Below are 19,946 nucleotides of genomic sequence, written 5' to 3'. Positions count from 1 at the left end.
ACAAGCTCTTCTAATCTGTTACTACCATTATTGTCCACGTTTTACACTTCCATGGAAACCAACCTTATTGGAATAAGGGTGTTTCCTTTTTTATTTCTCAGGTTGTGGTTTCTCGATCAGGATCCTCAACCCCACATGTGAATTTCCAGCTGGATTCCCACCCTGTGTCTCCAGAAGTGATTGTGGAGCACCCGTTAAACCAGAATGGCTATACGCTGGTTGTCACTGGGAAGAAGGTAAGAAGTTTCCTTGGATGTGGTTCTTCTGAGTGGATATTTACAGCCAGTGTCATTTGGTCCTTTGTAACTTCTCTCTTTGTCTTAGAGTCACTTCTCCTCCATTAAGTTCTTTCATGAGTATTCTGGAAATCTGAAATCAAGTCAATTTTTTATGCAAGGAAGATTGGACCTAAGGGAGGTCTTTTTCAAAACTTCACCCTTTGTCCTATATTTCTCAATAAGAAAAGCAAACGCACAGAATGAGAATTACAGTCCTCATGGCAGAACTCTAGTGCAGGCAGCTAAATCCTGGAAATGCACATTGGAATCTGACTCCAGCCAGTAATCCATTTTCTCTGAGACAAGAACGTGCATCTTGATGCCAGAATGATATGTAACCTTACTTAGTATTTTCCAGGGGTTCAAGTGTGTTTTCCTGCAGCTTAAATTATGCTCTCTTGTTATTTCAAAATCATCTCAGACAGGGCACAGTGTCTCTACCATATAGAACCTCTAACACTGCATGACAATGCTATGTTCACAGGACAGTAATGTTAACTGTTATCACATATCTGCCAACAATAGAGGGAAGGACAGAATTTGACTTTTTAAAATTTTAATTGCTTAACTATTATTATGTGATTTGCACATATAGGTGCTACCTCTAGTCGACTCCATAAAATGATATTTGCATGTATCTTTTGTGTACTCAGTTTTCTTAAGAAACAAACAAACCAAAAACTCCTCTGGAAGCTCTTTCTATCCCTTTTCTTCACAGATCACCAAGATCCCACTGAATGGCTTGGGCTGTGGACATTTCCAGTCCTGCAGTCAGTGTCTCTCTGCCCCTTCCTTTGTGCAGTGTGGCTGGTGCCACGACAAATGTGTGCGATCAGAGGAATGCCCCAGCGGGACATGGACGCAAGAGATCTGTTTGCCTGCCATCCACAAGGTAGAAATCTCTGTCAGCTGTCGCAGGTGTTTTTTGGTAAACACAAATCTCACTAATGAGAAAGAAATCCCCAAATCAATTTATTCATTTAACTAATAGACATCAGCCAAAGCTCCATCTCCCTCCTGGCTTTGTCCCTAGGGTGGCGTTTGTGCACATCCCCGAGTCCTGCACCTGAAGCACTCACTTCATACTCACTAGGTTCTCTCCTTGGGCCGCAGCTCTCCCTTAGTGCTATGTAAGAGTGGCGGCTAAGGAGTGACATTGCTGCCCGTTTTCTCACACTGGGACCTGTTGCCTCCTGACTCACCCATTCTCTGATTCCTCACTACCTACTTTATCGGCCAGGTGCCCAGACACGAGCCTCCACCATAGAAACACATCTGCTCATGGCATATCCTGGAACCCTGAGCTGAACCCCACCAGCAAGTGATCCCAGCCATGTCAGGGTGCATAGGACAGGCAGTTTCTTCCGTCTGAGGCATAGATGGCAGCCTTATCTCTTCACAGATGAAATTAGAGGCTATTTGCCAGGGTGATGTGGGAGGCAAGTAGAGGCTCACCACCCATGGGTGGCTGTGAGTCTTCTTTCAGTGTTCCTGGAAGAGAAGTAAAGACTCAACTGATGCTATCCTAACATCTATACTTCTGTAAGCCCATTGATTCTTTAATTCATTCCAAAAATATCTGCTGAGTGCATACCACTTGGCAGGCTCTCTTCTAGACGCTGGCGGGATACAGTCCAGAGCAAGACAAACACACCTCTTGCTGCTAGAGAACTCTGCTTCTGGCAGTGGACAGACATCAGCCATGACATGGCAGCCACGCTCTCTGCCTCTGTTGCGTTGTTTGCTGAAGCATACATTTGGCACCATGAAAACCTCCACGGCAATTTTTAAAAATTTCTTGGTCCAAAACATTTTGCTTGAAAACACTTCCCTGGTGAGGACCCAGCGTGTATTTTCTCTGCCTGCATGTAGAACAGTTGGACTTTAGTAAATGGTCCTTATGAAAGATTCAAGTTAAAGGTCTCGGTCGCCTGGTTCATGCCCAAGTAAACAAAGTGCAAGTCAGAACAGGAACCGCCCCCAAGCGCATGGCTGTTTTCATTTAGTTACGGTTTGGAGCAAGATTTGTAGCGGGTGATTGGGTTTTAAACCAAGTCATTTTCTGTTAGGTGTGACACAATTATTAAGACTTAGCTTGATGGGCCAAAGAATAAAGTAAAAGAGAGTAAGAAAACAAATTTAAATCTATACTGTAGTATTTAAGCGTTTTTTGTTGTTCAAGGGACTTTTAAAACCACATGCAATTTTATACTTTTATAAACACACAGCCTTAGCAATTCGAGACACTAGGGATATGCACTCAGCCATTCCCTGAAAGAGACATGGAGAGTACACGTGCGTGCACGTGCAGTTAGACCACAACAGTTTCATTTCAGAAATAGCCAAGGTGCTATTTTAAGTAAAGAAAGCAGGTTGATAACCTGTACAAATGAAACATTTAATTTTGATTAATGTGCTTCCTTTTACTAATCGTGAAAGCTATATTAAAATAGCTAAAAATAAAGTAAATATTTCAGAATTTTTTGGAACCAGAGAATGTCTTACAATGTTTGAATCTCCCTCTTCTCTCACCTTTCCTAACTGTAGCACTCCACAGTTGGCGATTTGGAAAGGTTGCATAGCATCATGCACAAGTCAGTGAGGCTTAGGCTGTAGGGTTAGAAGGAAAGTAGTGCAGCTGAGTCTATAAATCCTTCTCGGTTCATAGTTGTTAGGAAGATTTCATGCTACGCTAGACCGTGACATTTAGCATTCTTACTGCAAAAAATAAGACAGATTATTCATCTTTTTCTTATCTGTCTTAAATTCTGCAGGCACAAAATCCAGCTAATGTATAGAGTTTCACTTTCCAATACATGCAAGTTAACCTGCTTTTCAAGGTAAATGGTGTTCAGTGGCTGAAATTCATTGCAGTTCCAGAGATGAGAGATTTTAGGACAGCAAGCCCATCATTTTGTTCCAAACGTGTCATCTAGTCTCATATTTACAGAGCAATGAAAAATGCTTCGGAAAAGGAAGAGCACTTTCCAGTGTATTCTGAATGTTTTAGGATGACATTATCATACCTTGTAGGGTTGAGTTCACTCCCAGTGAGACAATAAAACTGTTTATTATTTGATCAGAAGACTGGGATAAGAAACAAAAGCAATATCTTATGGGAAGTAGGGAGGTGTGCAATTAGTACACCGCCACCACTATATTTGTGACTTTTTTCCTACTAAAGAGGAAAAGAGGCCTCCATTGTGAATTTTCGTTTTTAAGGTTTTTTTTTTTTTTGCTTCCTCATGCTTTATCTTAATGGGTTTTTAAAACACAAACATTTAAAATACTGTCGGAATGGGCTCATCAGTGATGTGATCTTTTACCTGTGAAAGGACAAGAGCTACTTTTGTGGCTCTATCTCCCCTGTCCAGACAGGTAGGAGACCCAGCCTCTGTGACTTTATGCTGGACACTCATTTCCTGACAACAGAGTTTCTCTGCCCTTCGGGATAACTCAGAGTTTGCCAGCGCATTGTTGGGTCTACCCAGGGGTGTGTAGTCCACGGCTGCTTCCTTCCTTTTTCCCCATATGCTAGGGGGGAAATGCTCAGCCCAGAGAGCAAAGCTAAGCAGAGGGTTTATAATATTCATTTCTATTGCCGGGGCCCCAGTCGAACAGCTCTCAGTATCTTTTCTCAAATCATCACCCCACCCTTTTGCCTTTTATAGAAAGTGGTGGCGATGGTGTGTGTGGAGTGGCAGATGTCAGTTTTTACCTGGAAAGGGGGGCACGGGGGCAGTGGGATCCGCCGTCGTGGGCAGCTGTTTCCAGTGGGGAAGGCTCCTCTTTAGAAGAGCGTGCGGCAGCTGTGAGACGCCTCCGGCTGAGCAGCGTCCTGGGAGGGTTGGATGTCTTTTCTCTCCTACTGGATTTCTAACATAATAATAATAAACAGATTTTTTTTTTTCCTAGCCATTCTCATTTGGCTAGACGTGGACGAGGTACATTTTCATGAAAGGCACAACTGTGTAATGGATTTTTATGGGTAAAATGGCTATCATAAAAGCATTAAGCTAAGACTTTAAAGGGGTTTGGTAACAAGGGTAAGTTAAGACTTTGGTTTGTGATTATTTACTTAGGAAGGATGGGAATGTTTGCAAATTCGAATTTTGCTAAAAGCCCTTCTTAATTGTGAAAGAAATCGCTTTTAGACTTTCACAAACTGGGCTTTAGCAAACACCTTTACTGGTTCTCGAGTTGCCTCTATCTTGGTGCTATGTTTTCCCACCATTGTACTTTACAGCACAATTTACAATATGTCCCCCCCTCAAAAAACATTTCCTTTCTCAATTGTCACAAAGCTGCTGAGGAGAAGCTTATTTTTAACTTGGAAATGTGTTTTGTTTTAATAGTTTTAGCCTAAGAACAGTTGTCTGACAGACTTCGTAAGTGGCTAATGCTATCTTATATCATGGTTGCCAAAGTTATAGTAATAAATCCAAATTTTACTTTTAACACACCAAAACTAAGTCTGCAATAATAAAATGAACCTATTATTTATTTAACATGAACATTAGGGGAAAATCCTAAAATGAGATGTAAAATAATGCCAATAGAGATAATTATAAAAATTGCTACAATACCAATTCTGGCCTCTCTCCACTTCTGTTTTTATAATATCTATTTCAAATAGAAACAATATATTGTATGTATTAAATATTACATAATTTTAAAAGGCTGAGTATACATCAGTTAGTACACATCAAATAGTGACCATGTTTAAAGAATAACGAAAAATCCTAAATCAGTAGTAAGTGTGAATTAACAGGTATGAAAAAAATAGATTCATGTATTTACTTGCTGGTGCCTGGTACATAGGAAGTGCTTTGTAAATAAATAATGAATGAATAATTGGCCCATATGTATCCAACACTGTGTATTTGGTCTTGTGATACCTGCTGAATGCAATTGGGCAAATACTGGATACCAAAAGACATATTTTTACTGTGTGACTTTCTTCTCTGGATGGGGAATACCATAGCAACAAGAATGTGGTGTACACCCAGCTGGTGCACAAAGCAAGGCGTATACCGGACCTTGGCTTACAGGGCCCTTGCAGGGGCTTTGATCGTGGGTTGATCCTGAGGCCCATGAGGAGTTATAATCAGAGTTATAAGCAAGTAAAAGTCTGGGCCCAAAGTGTGTCTACTTCTCCCCCAAAAGATCCCTAGAAGATGAATTTAGTTCAGAGTAGCCCAAAAAGGCCCTTCCTTCCCACCCCAGCTTAATCTGCTCTTTGTCCCATCTCTGGATCTCCCGAAAACAACTTGTTTCATCAGCACGTCGAGTAGTTTTAATATTTGTTCCAGAGGCTCTGAAATTTGTGAACCTTTTTCCTTTAGTGAAAATTCAATTTTTACTAGATTATGGGGAAATGAAAGAATTTCAGATTATATGAGGATACATATTTTGTTTGTTTTCCACACATATGAAAAGTAATAATATATCAGAATTTTTTTGAAGTTCTATATTGTCCTTGTAGGTTTTCCCAACCAGCGCACCCCTTGAAGGAGGGACAATGCTGACCATATGTGGCTGGGACTTTGGATTCCGGAGGAATAATAAGTTTGACTTAAAGAAAACCAGAGTTCTCCTTGGAAATGAGAGCTGTACCTTGACCTTAAGCGAAAGCACAACAAATATGTAAGGACAAGAAATGCTTTGCTGGGGTGTGCTTGGAAAACAGGTTTTGTTTTTGAATGAATATTCTTTTAAAAAAAACCAAGATTGCTCAAAAAGCTCATCTCTTGAATTAAAAAGGGTCTTGGCCTGTCACATCCCTTGCAAGGCTTTTTGGTTTTGTTCTTTTAATCCCATTTCCTTACCAGGACTAAGGAGGGAGAAAGGTGACATGGTCTAGGTGAAGTAAAGAATCATCCAGCACCTGGGAGTTTTTCCACCATTTGTGTGACAACTCTTCAGAAGTCTTTTGGGTAGACTTGAAAGAGTTGCACGAGTTGCATTAGTTGAAGTCACTTCATCTTTAGAGTCTCCAAATACAGAGTCTCCAAAGGTTTATTCTGTAAAAATCGATAAACAGCTCAATATGCCTCTTCTCTTCTAAATTTGCTTTCTAAACCTCAGAAATGTAGTGAAGCAGCTGAATCAAAAGTTTGAGACTTTTCCGATGAATTTAAATTTATGTTCAGCTAATATTCATTGGCCTTGGTAATATATGAGGTGTGTTTCATTTAGCCATCCCTCAAGGTCCAGGACGTAGCAATGCCATTCCTATTTCACAAAGGAGGCACCTGAAGTTCAGAGAAGTGGAATGTAGCTTAGCAGAGGTAATCAAGAGAGTAAGGGCTGAACAGGCCTTCGAACTCAGCTCTTCTGATCTAAGACCTGAACTTATTCTACTGTATTCTACACATGCCTTCGATAAGCTCTAAATTCCATAATCAACAGAGAATCCAGAAATTCTTAGCTATCTGTAGTAACAACAACCAAACATTTAAGTATTATGATTGAATGTTTGTAGTTAAACCTATTCTATCAAGTGGTTATTTCATATCTAACAGAATTCATTCCAGGGTTACACAAAGGTCTAAATCTGTTCACTTTACTGAGAGCAAAAACATCAATTAATGTCATACCTGTTAGCGCAATGGCAAAACAAATTCATTTAGGTATCTCCCTTGTAAGTTATCCAAAACTCTTAATCAATGCATTATAAATTAGGACCTGTAAAAATGAAACATAATTCATTCTCTTCTTTAAAAAGTTACTTAATAAAAGAAATTATATTTAAACTTTTTCAGAACTGTAAGATCGTCGATTCAAAAATAATTATATGGATCACCCATCACAATTTCATTACTCTTTAAGTAATTTGAACAAACATATGACAAATATAACCACAGAAATGTACATGTTGACATGCTTTCATGAAGAGACTGGCTTAGTAATAGTTAGCCCATTGTTTTATATGTTACTGAAATACCATTTCTTTATCTTAAGCAGACCAAACATTATCCCTACAATTTTATAGGCTTAGGCTTAGGTTAAAATGTACTTTTCGATTGGTGAGGTCTGCATTGATGAGGTCTACACTCTCCTATTTTGTCTGTATAAATACTATAATACAGCCAATATAAAGTATAACATAATAATAGTACTGAAACAGAATTACACAATTCTCAGCCTTAATGCTTACCTTGAAACTCTACTTACTATTGAGAATAATCAACTCACGATTTAGAGTTAATGTCCCTTCCTATAAAACAACCAGACCAGAAAGGGCCTTTGGATGTGTAACGTTTTCAACTTCGGGTTTTTCAGGTTGAAATGCACAGTTGCTCCTGCAATGAACGAGCATTTCAATATGTCCATCATTATTTCACACGGTCGAGGGACAGCACAATATAGTCCATTTTCCTATGTGGTAAGTCTAAGCATTACTTTTCCCATGAACTAGGAAATTTTGATTTTTACATAATCTATTTAGAATTATAAAATTCACAAGTTGCTTTGTTTTTCTTTTATCTCCCCTTCAGGATCCTGTAATAACGAATATTTCCCCAAGTTACGGTCCTAAGGCTGGTGGCACTTTACTCACTTTAACTGGAAAGTACCTAAACAGTGGGAATTCTAGACACATTTCAATTGGTGGAAAAACATGTACTTTAAAAAGGTGTTGTAAATTTATTTTTTGTTACATCTGTCAAATTGGATTGGTATCTGTAGGTGACGAATTAAGCAAAGGTGGTTCTTTTTGGCGGGAGGAAAAGCAAAATGTTTATTGTTTTCTCTCCTGCTGATGAAAGTTCCTCCTTCCCAAATCCATCTACTCCCTTTTACTGATTTTTCTGCCCTTATTTTTTATTTTCTTCCCTTATTATTTATTTATCCCATTTTTCAATTTGTCTTCCCATCCACCCTCTTTACTGTTTTATCTTAGGATCCTAGCTATATTATGAGCTGTAGATTCTAACAACTGACAATAAAGTGAAATAAACATTTTCATCAAGATTTACATTAGACTAAGTCACTTGGGGTGGGAAGAAATGAGGGAGATCAGGTTTGGAAGGAGGTTATGTTCTTGCTTCTTAGAGTTGGAAGAGCTCAGTTTAATCAAGTACCAAAAGTACTTTAAAGGTTTCTTAAAATCTCAAATGTTCTCAAGTCAAGGATGGCTTGTCTACACCCAGACTAAGTTTGGGATCCAGTCAAATGTGAACAGTGAACATTTTCTAGACCGCCTCAGGAAATTCCCATTTAGGAGCCATTGAGTTATATCCTTTTGATTTATGGATGTAATTCTAAAACATTTGTATCTCTAATAGCTAAGGTCCATTTTCTTAAATTTTTTTTTGTTCAGTGTGTCAAATAGTATTCTTGAATGTTATACCCCAGCCCAAATCATTTCAACTGAGTTTCCTGTTAAATTGAAAATTGACTTAGCCAACCGAGAGACGAGCAGCTTCAGTTATCGGGAAGACCCCATTGTCTATGAAATTCATCCAACCAAATCTTTTGTTAGGTAAGTAAGAGCTTCTGGTGAGTATAAGAAAATGACAAACACAAGAATGATTTCACTGTAGAATAGTCAAGAGGAATTGCAATTTTATCTCTGGCTTTGAAGCTATTACATTTCTTTTGAAGCCTGCTTTTCCAGTTCGAGAGAGAAAACTATATTCAGGTTCTAGGTACAATTTGACTTTATCAATGCTAGTTCATGCCAAGAAGCATTTTATCCTATTCTACTACATTTTAAACAGATTACAGTAAAACAGTTTATTGTGGCACCGTAGTATGTATGCACTTACGTTATGCACATCAATTCTACGTGAACCTTAGTGCCCAAAACTGGAATCACCTTTTATCTTCCATCCTTTAGTGTATTTTTTGTCCTGCCTGCTTTACACACAGCTTTCCCTATACCAGACTCTTTTTGAATCAGTATCTCATTAGACCCAGTTTAATCTACACTGTTTTCATTAATTCTATCAGTCTAGCAACAATAGTTACATTCGGGTTTTTTTTTTTTTTTGGTATTTTTTTCAGGGAGAAAAATATTTCTTTTGTGTCTTTGGTGAATAAAAATACAAGTGCATTTCTTAAGCTTATGAAATAGGAGTTTTAAAAAATATTTTCAAGTTAAATAAGTTGTTTCCAAAGAATAGTTACCCTTGAACTTCCATTTATGGCTGTGCCTTTGACTTGTAATCACTGCATGTGATTAAATTGAACCTCTCTCTTAAAATACTTCATGGAAAGAACCTCTCATCAATATGTCATTTTTCTATTTTGTTTTACCAGTGGTGGGAGCACAATAACAGGTGTTGGAAAAAACCTGAATTCGGTTAGTGTCCCAAGGATGGTGATAAATGTGCAGGAAGCAGGAAGGAACTTTACAGTGGTAAGTTCTTTGAGTTGTGGTTCTACTCAAAGCTGTGCATCTCTGCCTTTACCACCTGGCTTTCAGGGTATCTGGGGCATTTCAGTTTTGTCTTTAATGTCTGCTAGTTACCTTCCTTGCACTGTAGGCCAAATAGTATTTTTTATTCAACCACTAAAATTATCTAGTCTCTTGGACTGACAACACACACACACACACAAAAATACATACATACATACATACATATATAATATTTGGATACAAATGAAGATTACCAATTTGAGGCAGTGTTTTTAAAGACAGTCGGTGCAAATGGAAATCACAGCATTTCCCTGTGCCCCATTTTCCCTGTGCATCATGGAACGTGGACCCTTTTGCTCTAATAAAACCCTTGGAGAAAGCCTCTGATCTTATAGCAGCAGCCTTGTCTCTTTCTAAGTGATGGACACACAGTGTTTTCTTATACCCCCGTTCCTCTTGTCCCTTTGTTAGCATATTATCAATTACAAGAAACAGCATTAGGATATTTATGTTAGGTCCTACTGTGTGAATGTCGTTTGGTGTTTCTCCGTCTTTCTTTATTTTATTCATAAGGTCAATCAAAATTTTACTGAATGCCTCCTTAAAAGGGATTGACCCATTTTGTGCTCTAACAATTTATATAGGTCATATTAAAGTGGTAGTTTTAGTTTAGACCCTAGGAAGGTTGGAGTTATTTCCGAAGATTCCATGGTTTTTGTCGATGTTTTTCTCTAATGTAAAATCCCATAATCTAGTTGGACTTGTGCACTCAACTCAGAATGGAAGTTCTAAGTGCTCCCGCTAGAGCAGGGTCTTGATTGGGCAGGTGATAGATTGAATTACAGCACTTTCTTTTAGATTCTCCATCCAATATGTCTTCAAGACTAAAGCCACAGTGTTCTTTAATTACAAAAACCAATTTGGGGCTAAAAATGTCAAGCCAAATCACCAAACAATAAGGTCATCTCAAATGAGATTTTTCTTGGCCTTCTCAATCAGCCACATTGCATCACCTCTAAAGAGTATTATTAGATTTTTATCATATTCCTGAGAGATTGTACTCCAGGGAGTCACCGTATGAAGTAAAGGGCTTTGAAACCAATCCCCACACATGGCCACTAACAAAGTTAAAATACCACTGCTATTAATTTAAAGGACATCACTTCTCTACAACTAAGCGTAACAATTTTTCATTAACCAAATAAGAATGACAGTATCCCTCTTTGGTGTTGGCATGTAACTTTTAAAAAGTAGAAATGTGAAAAAATATTAATTTATCTGAATACCACTGAATCTACATTATTAAAATAATGACTATATTTCCTTTCTTCTTCTTCAGCATTAAGATGACATGTAGAACACCTCCTAGCTTTATTCATTCCTCTGTAATGAAATAGTTATTAAAAACCTTCTAGGTGTCAGACATAGAGTTGCATATACCAAGGAAGGGTCAAACAATGATAGGAGATAAAAAATCTTATCTGTCTATATATCTGAAAATGTAAATTTCTGTTGTTTTAGCTACAAACATGTTAGTACAGTAGAACTATGTATTAGAATTGGACAAGTGAAAAATTCAATGAATCTATTTTACTATTTATCATTTTACTATTATTTGTGAAAATTACCACATAAAGAAATGTGTATTCCTTCCATGGCCTCTGCCACTTATAGAATTTGAAGCTGACCATGATGAATTGAACCCATTTGTTATTTGACAAATAAAAACTCTTGGTCAGGTCTGATTTAGATATATAGATACAGCCACAATAACTTCAAGTCTAATAAACTCAAATCCTTTTCAAATAAAAATTATCACCTTCTTAATAAAATGTATATTAATTTGTTAATGTACGTTATGTCCCAAAAGCCTGCAGTTTATTGTATGGTTCTCAAATTTCTTGTTGTTATGTAGAGAATCATTGTGATGGCAGCACAATTGTTCATGTCCATTTTTTTAAGATAAGAATAAACAGCTTTTAGCATTATAAGATTAATTTGATAAAAACTAAATATAAGTTTATTCATATTGTATCTGTCAGTTTTATCTGCTTATAGTATGCATTTTTAAATGTGTGATAAGTTTTTCAAATTATTTTAAAAGAAAATACCAAATTCTGTTTGTGCTTTTTATGTATATCCTGAGTCCTTCTTCTATTGTGGGCATAAGTAATTGTTTTATCTCCAACTATACTTGTCAAAGAGAAGGAAATCTAAGGGATGTTGTTGCTTGTTTGTCTTTTCCTTGGGGGAAAAACTGCAATCATTTAACCTTAAATATACCACTTTGTGTTGCTGGTTTAGTCTAAGTACAATCAAGAGGAAACCACATTTTCCAAAATTCCATAAATCAGAATTCCAAAGGGGAAGATTTGAAATGAGAGATGAAAGGGCATGAAATAATAGCAAAGCCTTTGTAAAATAGAGAGCATAAGAAAAGATTTACCAATATAGACTATATAATGAAGAAGTATAGCATGGGAGTTAAGACAGTGAATTTTGGAGTTAATGGCCTAGGATTTATGTTCCCTGCTCTGCCTCCCAGAGCTGTGCGACCTGGCCTGATGACATAAGCTCCCAAAGCTCAGTTTCTTCATCTGTAAACTGTGGATAATCAAAGCACCTACCTATGGGATTCATCGTGAGAGTTAAATGAGACCAATCTTGTAAAATATTTTGCACAGAACCTGGCATTCAATAATTTATAGTTTAAAGCACACTAATAAGATTACCTAACTGCATATTTAATTATAATGTTCACCATATGGTGCTTCTGGCAATTTACAAAGCACTTACCATGTAGTATATCACATTGTGAATAACATTTTAACCTTAGTTCCTAAATGAGGAAACTGAGTTTCTAAGTATGGGCTTTGCCTCAGTTCTCACAGCTTGGGTTAAACCTGGAAGATGAGCCAAAGGCTTCTAACCTCACAAAGTCCAGCTCCCACTCTGCCGTGGTATTGCTTCACATGACTTCACATGACGAAGGGACAGCCCCTGCAGGGGACTGTCCTGTCTTAAGGAAACTAAAATGATGGCATGAGGGCCAACTTCAAATAGATCAATATAGTTTATTCTGGGCAAATGACACCATGTGTTTCTTTGAAGACGGGTTGTTTAGATAATTTTGCATTTGTCGTGTTTCCAGAAATGCATGCTTGAACATTAAGAAGTTAAATGCAATTTTTTTTTTCAAAAATTATATATTTTCAACTGGTTGAAGTAGTGAATGGTGAAAGTTGCTATATTCTATTTACAGTGGATAATTGTGTCTTACTATAGGCATGTCAACATCGCTCTAATTCGGAGATAATCTGCTGTACCACTCCTTCGCTACAACAGCTGAATCTGCAACTCCCCCTGAAAACCAAAGCCTTTTTCATGTTAGATGGGATCCTTTCCAAATACTTTGATCTCATTTATGTACATAATCCTGTGTTTAAGCCTTTTGAAAAGCCAGTGATGATCTCAATGGGCAATGAAAATGTACTGGAAATTAAGGTAAGAAAGGCTTAAAACACTCTCTTAAATCATCAACTCAAACTTGATTGACTTCATAGCTATGTGAATAGAATTGTTGTACTTGGTCATTATATCTTATACTACATCAGCAAATATCTAAGCTCCGAAAAACAAATCTTTTTGGCATAAGACTAAAAGATAAGTATCATCATGGACTGCATTTTAATGAAGCATTTAAAAAACCCTTTCTTGTATGTATATGAAAAAGTAGCAAATATGGGACATAAATCCATTAAATAGGCTCCCTGTGATGCATTAGCCTGCCGATGTTATACATTCCCCTGGACGTTTCACCTTAAATGTGCTCATTATAAGATAAAAGGTAAGAGCCGTGAAAATAAATGCATCCATTGTAGTTCTGTATTTCCTTGTAATACGTGGAATTTTGTATCTGGATGTGGTCATCTCGAAACTGATTTATAAATGGAACTAGATTTCTACCACCTTAGGAACACATTAGCCTCTACATATAATTTAATAGAGAAAAACAGATCATCTTTTCTAAGCCAGCCTGCTGCAAATGAAGAACACTAAAGCCCAGAGAGGTTAAGTGGTTTGACAAGATGAAATAGTGGCAGAACAAACACTAGAATACAGCTCTCTCATGTCCCTTCAGTTGTTTTGGATTCAGATAATAATAAAACCGGCAAAATGATCAAGACTTGAATTACCCATAACCGTAGTCGCTAGGAACAGCAAAATACTTATCCTTCAACATGTTATTTTGGACATTCAGAATTTTTTTCTGAAAGATCATCTGAACACAAACATGAACAAATACAAAGCAATAGGATAGTTCTTATTTAGATAAAAGATAGGTTCCTGTAGATCGTCTCCGTCTAAGTAATATTAATAATATGTTTCTACTGAAATTTTTCTGCTTTGTTCAAAAAGATTTTATCTATGACCCAACCTATGCACCCATTCACACTCATACAAGTTTACTAACCTTGCAATCGTGTTTTGTACAATAATTAAGCAAGCCCAGCATGAAATTAAATGGAAGCTTGCTTCAATGAACAATGTGTTTACCACAGCAAAATTCTTTCATCTGCTTCTTTAATTAGTTTTAGAAAGGGAGAAAGAGTTTTTATCACTTTGTTTCAATAAAACTAATCTAGCATGACCTTTTGCTTTCAACAATTACTGTGTTTGCCATTTGAAAGATTCCATTTGGTTTTTCTTGATGAAAACAAAGGTGTATGTGCAAATAGTTTTACACCCAGAGAGACTCTATTTTGCTGCTCTTGTATCTATGGTGGAGGGACTGGAGATAAACAGTTCTTTACCCTCCCAAGCACAGTCTTATAGGGAAGAGAAAACTTCCTAGTCTGTAAATTAAATACCCATTATTCAATGTCCTACAAAATTGTTGGACCAAGAAAAACATGATTTGACATCATCCTCAGCCTGTCAGTGGTGTTCTCAACATGGCCCAAAGGGTCTCTGGAGACAGGGACAAAACACTTTCTTTTCTTGCTTATATACAGAATGACTCTTTTTTCTCTAACAAGTGTATAGCACCTGCCATGTGACAGAGTACCAATCTAGTGGAAGCAGGGGCAGTTCAGGGGGAATATTTTGGTACCATGATTTAATCTGTTCCCCTACTCCATTTTCCTTATGTATAAAAGGAAATATAAGATAAAGGAGAATATTTGTTATGTCTACAATTTAACCCTTTATCAATATCTAAACTTGATCACATTAAAACCTCTGCCTGTCTTAGGGCGAAACAAAGCATGAAAAAATAGAAGAGAATGCCTCTTCTACACAAGCAGCATTTTTATCAAAGGAAAGGCAACCATTTTATTTCATGTTCTGCTTGCTCAATTACCATTCAAAACATGAGTGTGAAGTGTGTTTGTATTCCATCAATGAAAGTGCTCTGGAGAGAATCACATGTTTAGAGTGATATTTGCTTTTTATTGCCAGGAAGAGTTCATGCTCTTCAAGCAGCCATGCATGCAAGAATTCCTCAGCTAAAAAGAGATCGTGATTGTTTCCAGCCCCAGTTGTGAGAGTTGCCTCAGTTTAACAGCTGGCCCAGTAACTACACCTTGGCCAAAACGTGGTGAAAGAGCCAGCCAAGTTTGGGTCAGGAGAACACAGTAGGGGCCAAGGATTAGACACTCCTCAGAGTGAATCAGGAACCCCGTCGATGTAGAAGGTAGTTTATGGCCGATGTTTCAGGTCCACCAGGACCAGTTGTGGACAGTAGTCATAAGAAGTAGACATCTCTTTGGGAGTACGTGTTACTCCGAAAATGCCCCTGTGAACAACAGCTCATATTTGAATGGAAGTTTAAGTTAACATAGTACTTTGACATATATTATTTCATTTGAGGCTCACGTGGACCTATGAGGTTGGGAGGTCACTGATGATTAGCCCCTTTCATGGATAAGTGAACAGAGGTTTAGGAAGATGAGCTGATTTGTTGTAGATCACCCAGGGAGCAAATGGCAGAACTGCAGCTCACGTTCAGGCTTACTGATTCCAAATTTGGCCTTCTTTCCACTACACTCACTAAATAACAGTGCTTCTCATATTAACTTTCATTTAGTGTACACCAAAATGCCTTTCACAATAGAGAAATGTTTATCATATGGTCTGTAGATATTTATACAATTCTTTAAGTGAAATAGCTCTAAACGTTTTTACAAATGTATAAAAATTGATTCTGTTTAAAAAAAACCTGTATTTTCCCCTAATTATCTTATTATCTGACTTTTTGTGCATTGAGCATATATTATGGAAAGTAGTGAAGTACACTATTTAATGCTGGAACAAGGAGTCCCTGACACTGCCCTAGGGGTTTGTCTTATTCTGGAGCATATATGGTAATAGAGATGCTTCAAAAGTCCCATCTGGAGAAGGTGGCTTAAACAGGAAAAAGGGGTCAGGGGGATTAACTGAGGCAGGGAGCAGGACTCAGGCTATGACCCTGTCAACACAAGAATAAATGCTGAAAGCTCAGGTGCAGACCAGTCTCTCAGAACAATCTAGAAGGGAGCCTGGTTCTGACCCAATCCAATCCACCTGCTGCACAGAGCCAGCCAGTGGTTGTCCTCCTCCCTCTGACTAATTTTTCTGCAACTTTAGGCCCAATCCCAGTCAAAACCACCATGACGCCAGTTCTGACTCCAGACAGGATGGAAGTGAATGGTTCTTTTCTCAGAGGTAGTTTGGCCCATTGTCAAGACCTATTCTTATTAATGGTGCTCATATCTTACTCTCAAGCTAGTATTTCCCTGTGCTGTGCAGGTTAACAGGCATTCTGTTAAAAAAAAAAAAAAAATTCCAGGGCTATTAGCACCTGTAGTCTCATAGTGCCTAATATAGTAAAGGCCCCCAAGTAGCCAATGAAGAAACTAGTTTAATTTTGGTTTGCCCAGATTTTCTGAAATGACCAGGGAACTTTTTCCCCAAATGCCTATTAACATCTTGTGGAATTCAGTTTTGATTCTCAGCCTTCTGGGAAGGTTCTTTGTTTGGTTCCTAAGCTGAGAGACTCGGGTCCCCTAGATCAGTGGTCCCCAACCTTTTTGGCACCAGGGACCGGCTTCATGGAAGATAATTTTTCCACGAACCAGGGGAAGGGGAGGGATGGTTTCAGGATGATGCAAGAGCATTACATTTATTGTGCACTTTATTTCCACTGTTATTACATTGTAATATCTAATGAAATAATTATACATCTCACCTTAACGCAGAATCTAATGCTGCTGCTGATCTGACAGGAGGCAGAGCTTAGGAAGTGATGCAAGTGATGGGGAGTGGCTATAAATACAGGTGAAGCTTCGCTTCCTCGCTCACTCACTCACCCACCCGGCCACTCACCTCCTGCTGTGTGGCCTGGTTCCTGACAGGCCATGGTACTGGTCCATGACCTGGGGGGTTGGGGACAGCAGCTCTAGATGGAGTGTAAATCTTGCCCGCCACCACCAACTCCCTGATTTTCTACTGCTGACCTCCTTAGACTTTGGACCCTTGACTATCTGGGTCCTCCACCAAACTACCTCACTGCTTTCACTGACTTTCCTAGGCTAGGCCTTGTGGCCACCTGGATCTATGAAAACTTGCAGGACTCCCCCTATTTTAGTGCTGTTTCTCAAATCCTACCCACTTTGACTCCCATCTGCTCTGTTCTGAAGCCATCTCAGATATGAGTTCCCCCGATAGAAACATTACGTCACACCTGGCCAGAGCTGGAGAGGGACAGGACAATGATGTGACACATTGGGAGTAATTAGTTGTCATTTTAGAAATCTATCCATTTTAATGCTACAGGAAGAAACTGAGAGGAAGAAACTCTTACTCATCTTTATATTCTCATGACTAGAGCTGTGTCTAACCCACAGCAGATGGTTAGTAGATTTTGTATCAAATGGAATTGAATTTGCTTTGCGACCTAGCCCCTTTAAAATGAACCTTAGTTCTACATATGTAGAGCAGGAATGACAATAATACCTACCTCAGGGGGAGCATTTTCAGGATAAAATGAGATAATCATCACTCTAAATTGCTCTATATGTTCAGGGGATTAAAAATCAGAAAGCTCCCTCTTTTGTTGCTTATTTACAAACCCGTATATTACTATTTTAATGACAAAAAACTGAGGTGATTTTGTAAATATGTTCTTCTATTTAATAATAGTTAATGTTCAATAATAAGTAATAATAAAATTGAAAATAGAAGTTCTAAACATATATATTTTTCACATCTCAATAAAGCTATGTTTATTTTAAATGGCAAAAATTAGCCTACATCTATTTTTATTCTTCCCAATTTGGATCCCTCTGTTATATAGTAGTGTGCTGCTACCAGGATTGCTTGTATAATATCTTGGGTTTTAGGCCTTTAAAACAATTACATATACAAAGCTGATAGTAATCTCTTTTATAAATTACTACTTACCCTGAGTTCTTTGCTAGCTATGTATGAAAAGGGATTCAGTTGTGTGGTTGTGTGATTTGTTTTTGTTTTAGAGAAGGCTTTATGCAGCATCCAAGATCCGAAGCCTCAAAAACGAGTATTGGAAATGGAAATGCAGTATGTTCATCCCTTCCCCCAACTTTAGTTATTACCTAAGCAAGCAAGACACGTTTTAGTCCTTCCCTCATAAATCAAGCCCTCCAGCTCTTTAATCTCTTTTCTTTGTCATTCCATGAATTCCCTCCAATATGTAAGGGCGTTAGCCCTCCTCAGACCTAACCAACAAGTTGTCATTTGAAGGCCCAAAGTGACCTATTAGATTTATGTGCTTCTATGTTGAGTTGCCCTGTGAGGCTGACCTGGTTCAATGGTCTACACATACTGCCTCTAGAAATATAAGGATAGGGTTTGTCTATATCCATTTTTTCTTAAACTCCAACTTCAAGTTATAAAGAAGTATTTTCTTCCAACTTCTTTTCCTAGAATAATATCTGACCTACCTATCTACTGAGATCCATATGAGACAATGTATGTGAATGGAGTTTGCCAAGTATTAAAGATGATATAAAACAAAGTAGCAGTACTGTAGTTATTACTGGCTGTTCTTTGTCCATAAGAAAAATATTAATATGGTTTTTTTACACCTCTCCTCAAAGTAATAGCTTGTTCAGTAAATAACTGTACTCATTAGGTCTTGATATGAGAAATTATACCTATGTTTGCTCTTCTTTCCCAAGGCTAATTATTGGTTTCTTCAACAAAATGTTGATGTTTTTAAAATGCCTGATGGTACCTCCAGTTAACTAAATATGTCAAATTGAGTAATTTTAAAAAAAAAAATCCTCATGTAACTATGTAATTGTTCAAAATAACGTCATTGTGCTCTCACATCATAATGATGGTCATACAGCATCTCACAGGAATTTCTTCAAAAATGAATTCATTTATGTATAGGATTCAAGTGTTCAAGAAGGATGAAAAGAAACTGCCCAACTCAAACAGAAAAGGAATGTATTAACATAAAATAATACACTGTGAATACATTAGCAATGATTTAACATCAGATCTCTGGAGACGGGATCCAGAGTATCAGTATTCTTTAAAGTTCTCAGTGTGATTCTAAAAGTGAAGTCAAGGCTGAGAATGTCTGCATTAGGCAGTGTTAGGCAGTGCAACAGCTAAGTCTCTAAGTTGCTTCTTTTTGCCAAACATCGATAGCCCCTGAAGACAACAATAAGATGATTATGGGTAAGACGTCATTCATCATGAGGATGTGAAGCATGAATCTCTCTCCTTTTCTCTAATATCCGACTTGATGGAAAAGCTATATTCTGTAATTCCTGACTAATCAGTGCCCTGGAATGGTCATGCTCCCCTTCAACTACGCCAATTCCCATGAAAATTAGCATCATAAAATCATGTGCCTTGGCAAACAACTTGGCCCACGTTTGCAGTATATTTATATTCCCTCACCATTGTTAGCATTCCTGCAAAACTGTGAAGTGTTAACAACCTCTTTTTTTTTTCTTCCAGGGAAATGATATTGACCCTGAAGCAGTGAAAGGTGAAGTGCTAAAAGTTGGAAATAAGAGCTGTGAGAATATCCACTCCCATTCTGAAGCCGTTTTATGCACGGTCCCCAATGACCTGCTGAAATTGAACAGTGAGCTAAATATAGAGGTGGGATTCCTGCATTCCTCTCCTGATGTAAATAAGGAAGCCAGTGTAATTATGTCACTTGCAGGCTTAAAATAAATCATTAAAGCTCATCTATGTGTTGGCTTTGGCTCATCAGCTCAGCCTTCATCCGCAGTTGTTATTTTAGAAACAGCGAGGTGTTTTTT

The 19,946-nt window shown here is 37.8% G+C and overlaps 1 protein-coding gene across 3 annotated transcripts in view; it reads left to right on the top strand.

Moving 5' to 3' along the window:
* MET (MET proto-oncogene, receptor tyrosine kinase) overlaps positions 1 to 19,946 on the top strand; it is a 105,283-nt gene that overhangs the window by 60,940 nt on the left and 24,397 nt on the right. For all 3 annotated transcript variants that reach the window (XM_012652779.1, XM_012652780.1, XM_012652778.1), the window contains 9 exons: positions 102 to 236; positions 997 to 1,170; positions 5,764 to 5,924; positions 7,563 to 7,665; positions 7,778 to 7,914; positions 8,602 to 8,763; positions 9,543 to 9,642; positions 12,928 to 13,146; positions 19,636 to 19,782. In XM_012652779.1, coding sequence (XP_012508233.1) covers positions 102 to 236; positions 997 to 1,170; positions 5,764 to 5,924; positions 7,563 to 7,665; positions 7,778 to 7,914; positions 8,602 to 8,763; positions 9,543 to 9,642; positions 12,928 to 13,146; positions 19,636 to 19,782 — 1,338 coding nt within the window. The remainder of the gene's footprint in view (positions 1 to 101; positions 237 to 996; positions 1,171 to 5,763; positions 5,925 to 7,562; positions 7,666 to 7,777; positions 7,915 to 8,601; positions 8,764 to 9,542; positions 9,643 to 12,927; positions 13,147 to 19,635; positions 19,783 to 19,946) is intronic.

The sequence above is a fragment of the Propithecus coquereli genome, unplaced genomic scaffold (genome assembly GCF_000956105.1).
Source record: "Propithecus coquereli isolate 6110/MARCELLA unplaced genomic scaffold, Pcoq_1.0 Scaffold4, whole genome shotgun sequence".
Lineage (NCBI taxonomy): Eukaryota > Metazoa > Chordata > Mammalia > Primates > Indriidae > Propithecus > Propithecus coquereli.
This window is presented reverse-complemented; position numbering and strand designations above follow the sequence as displayed.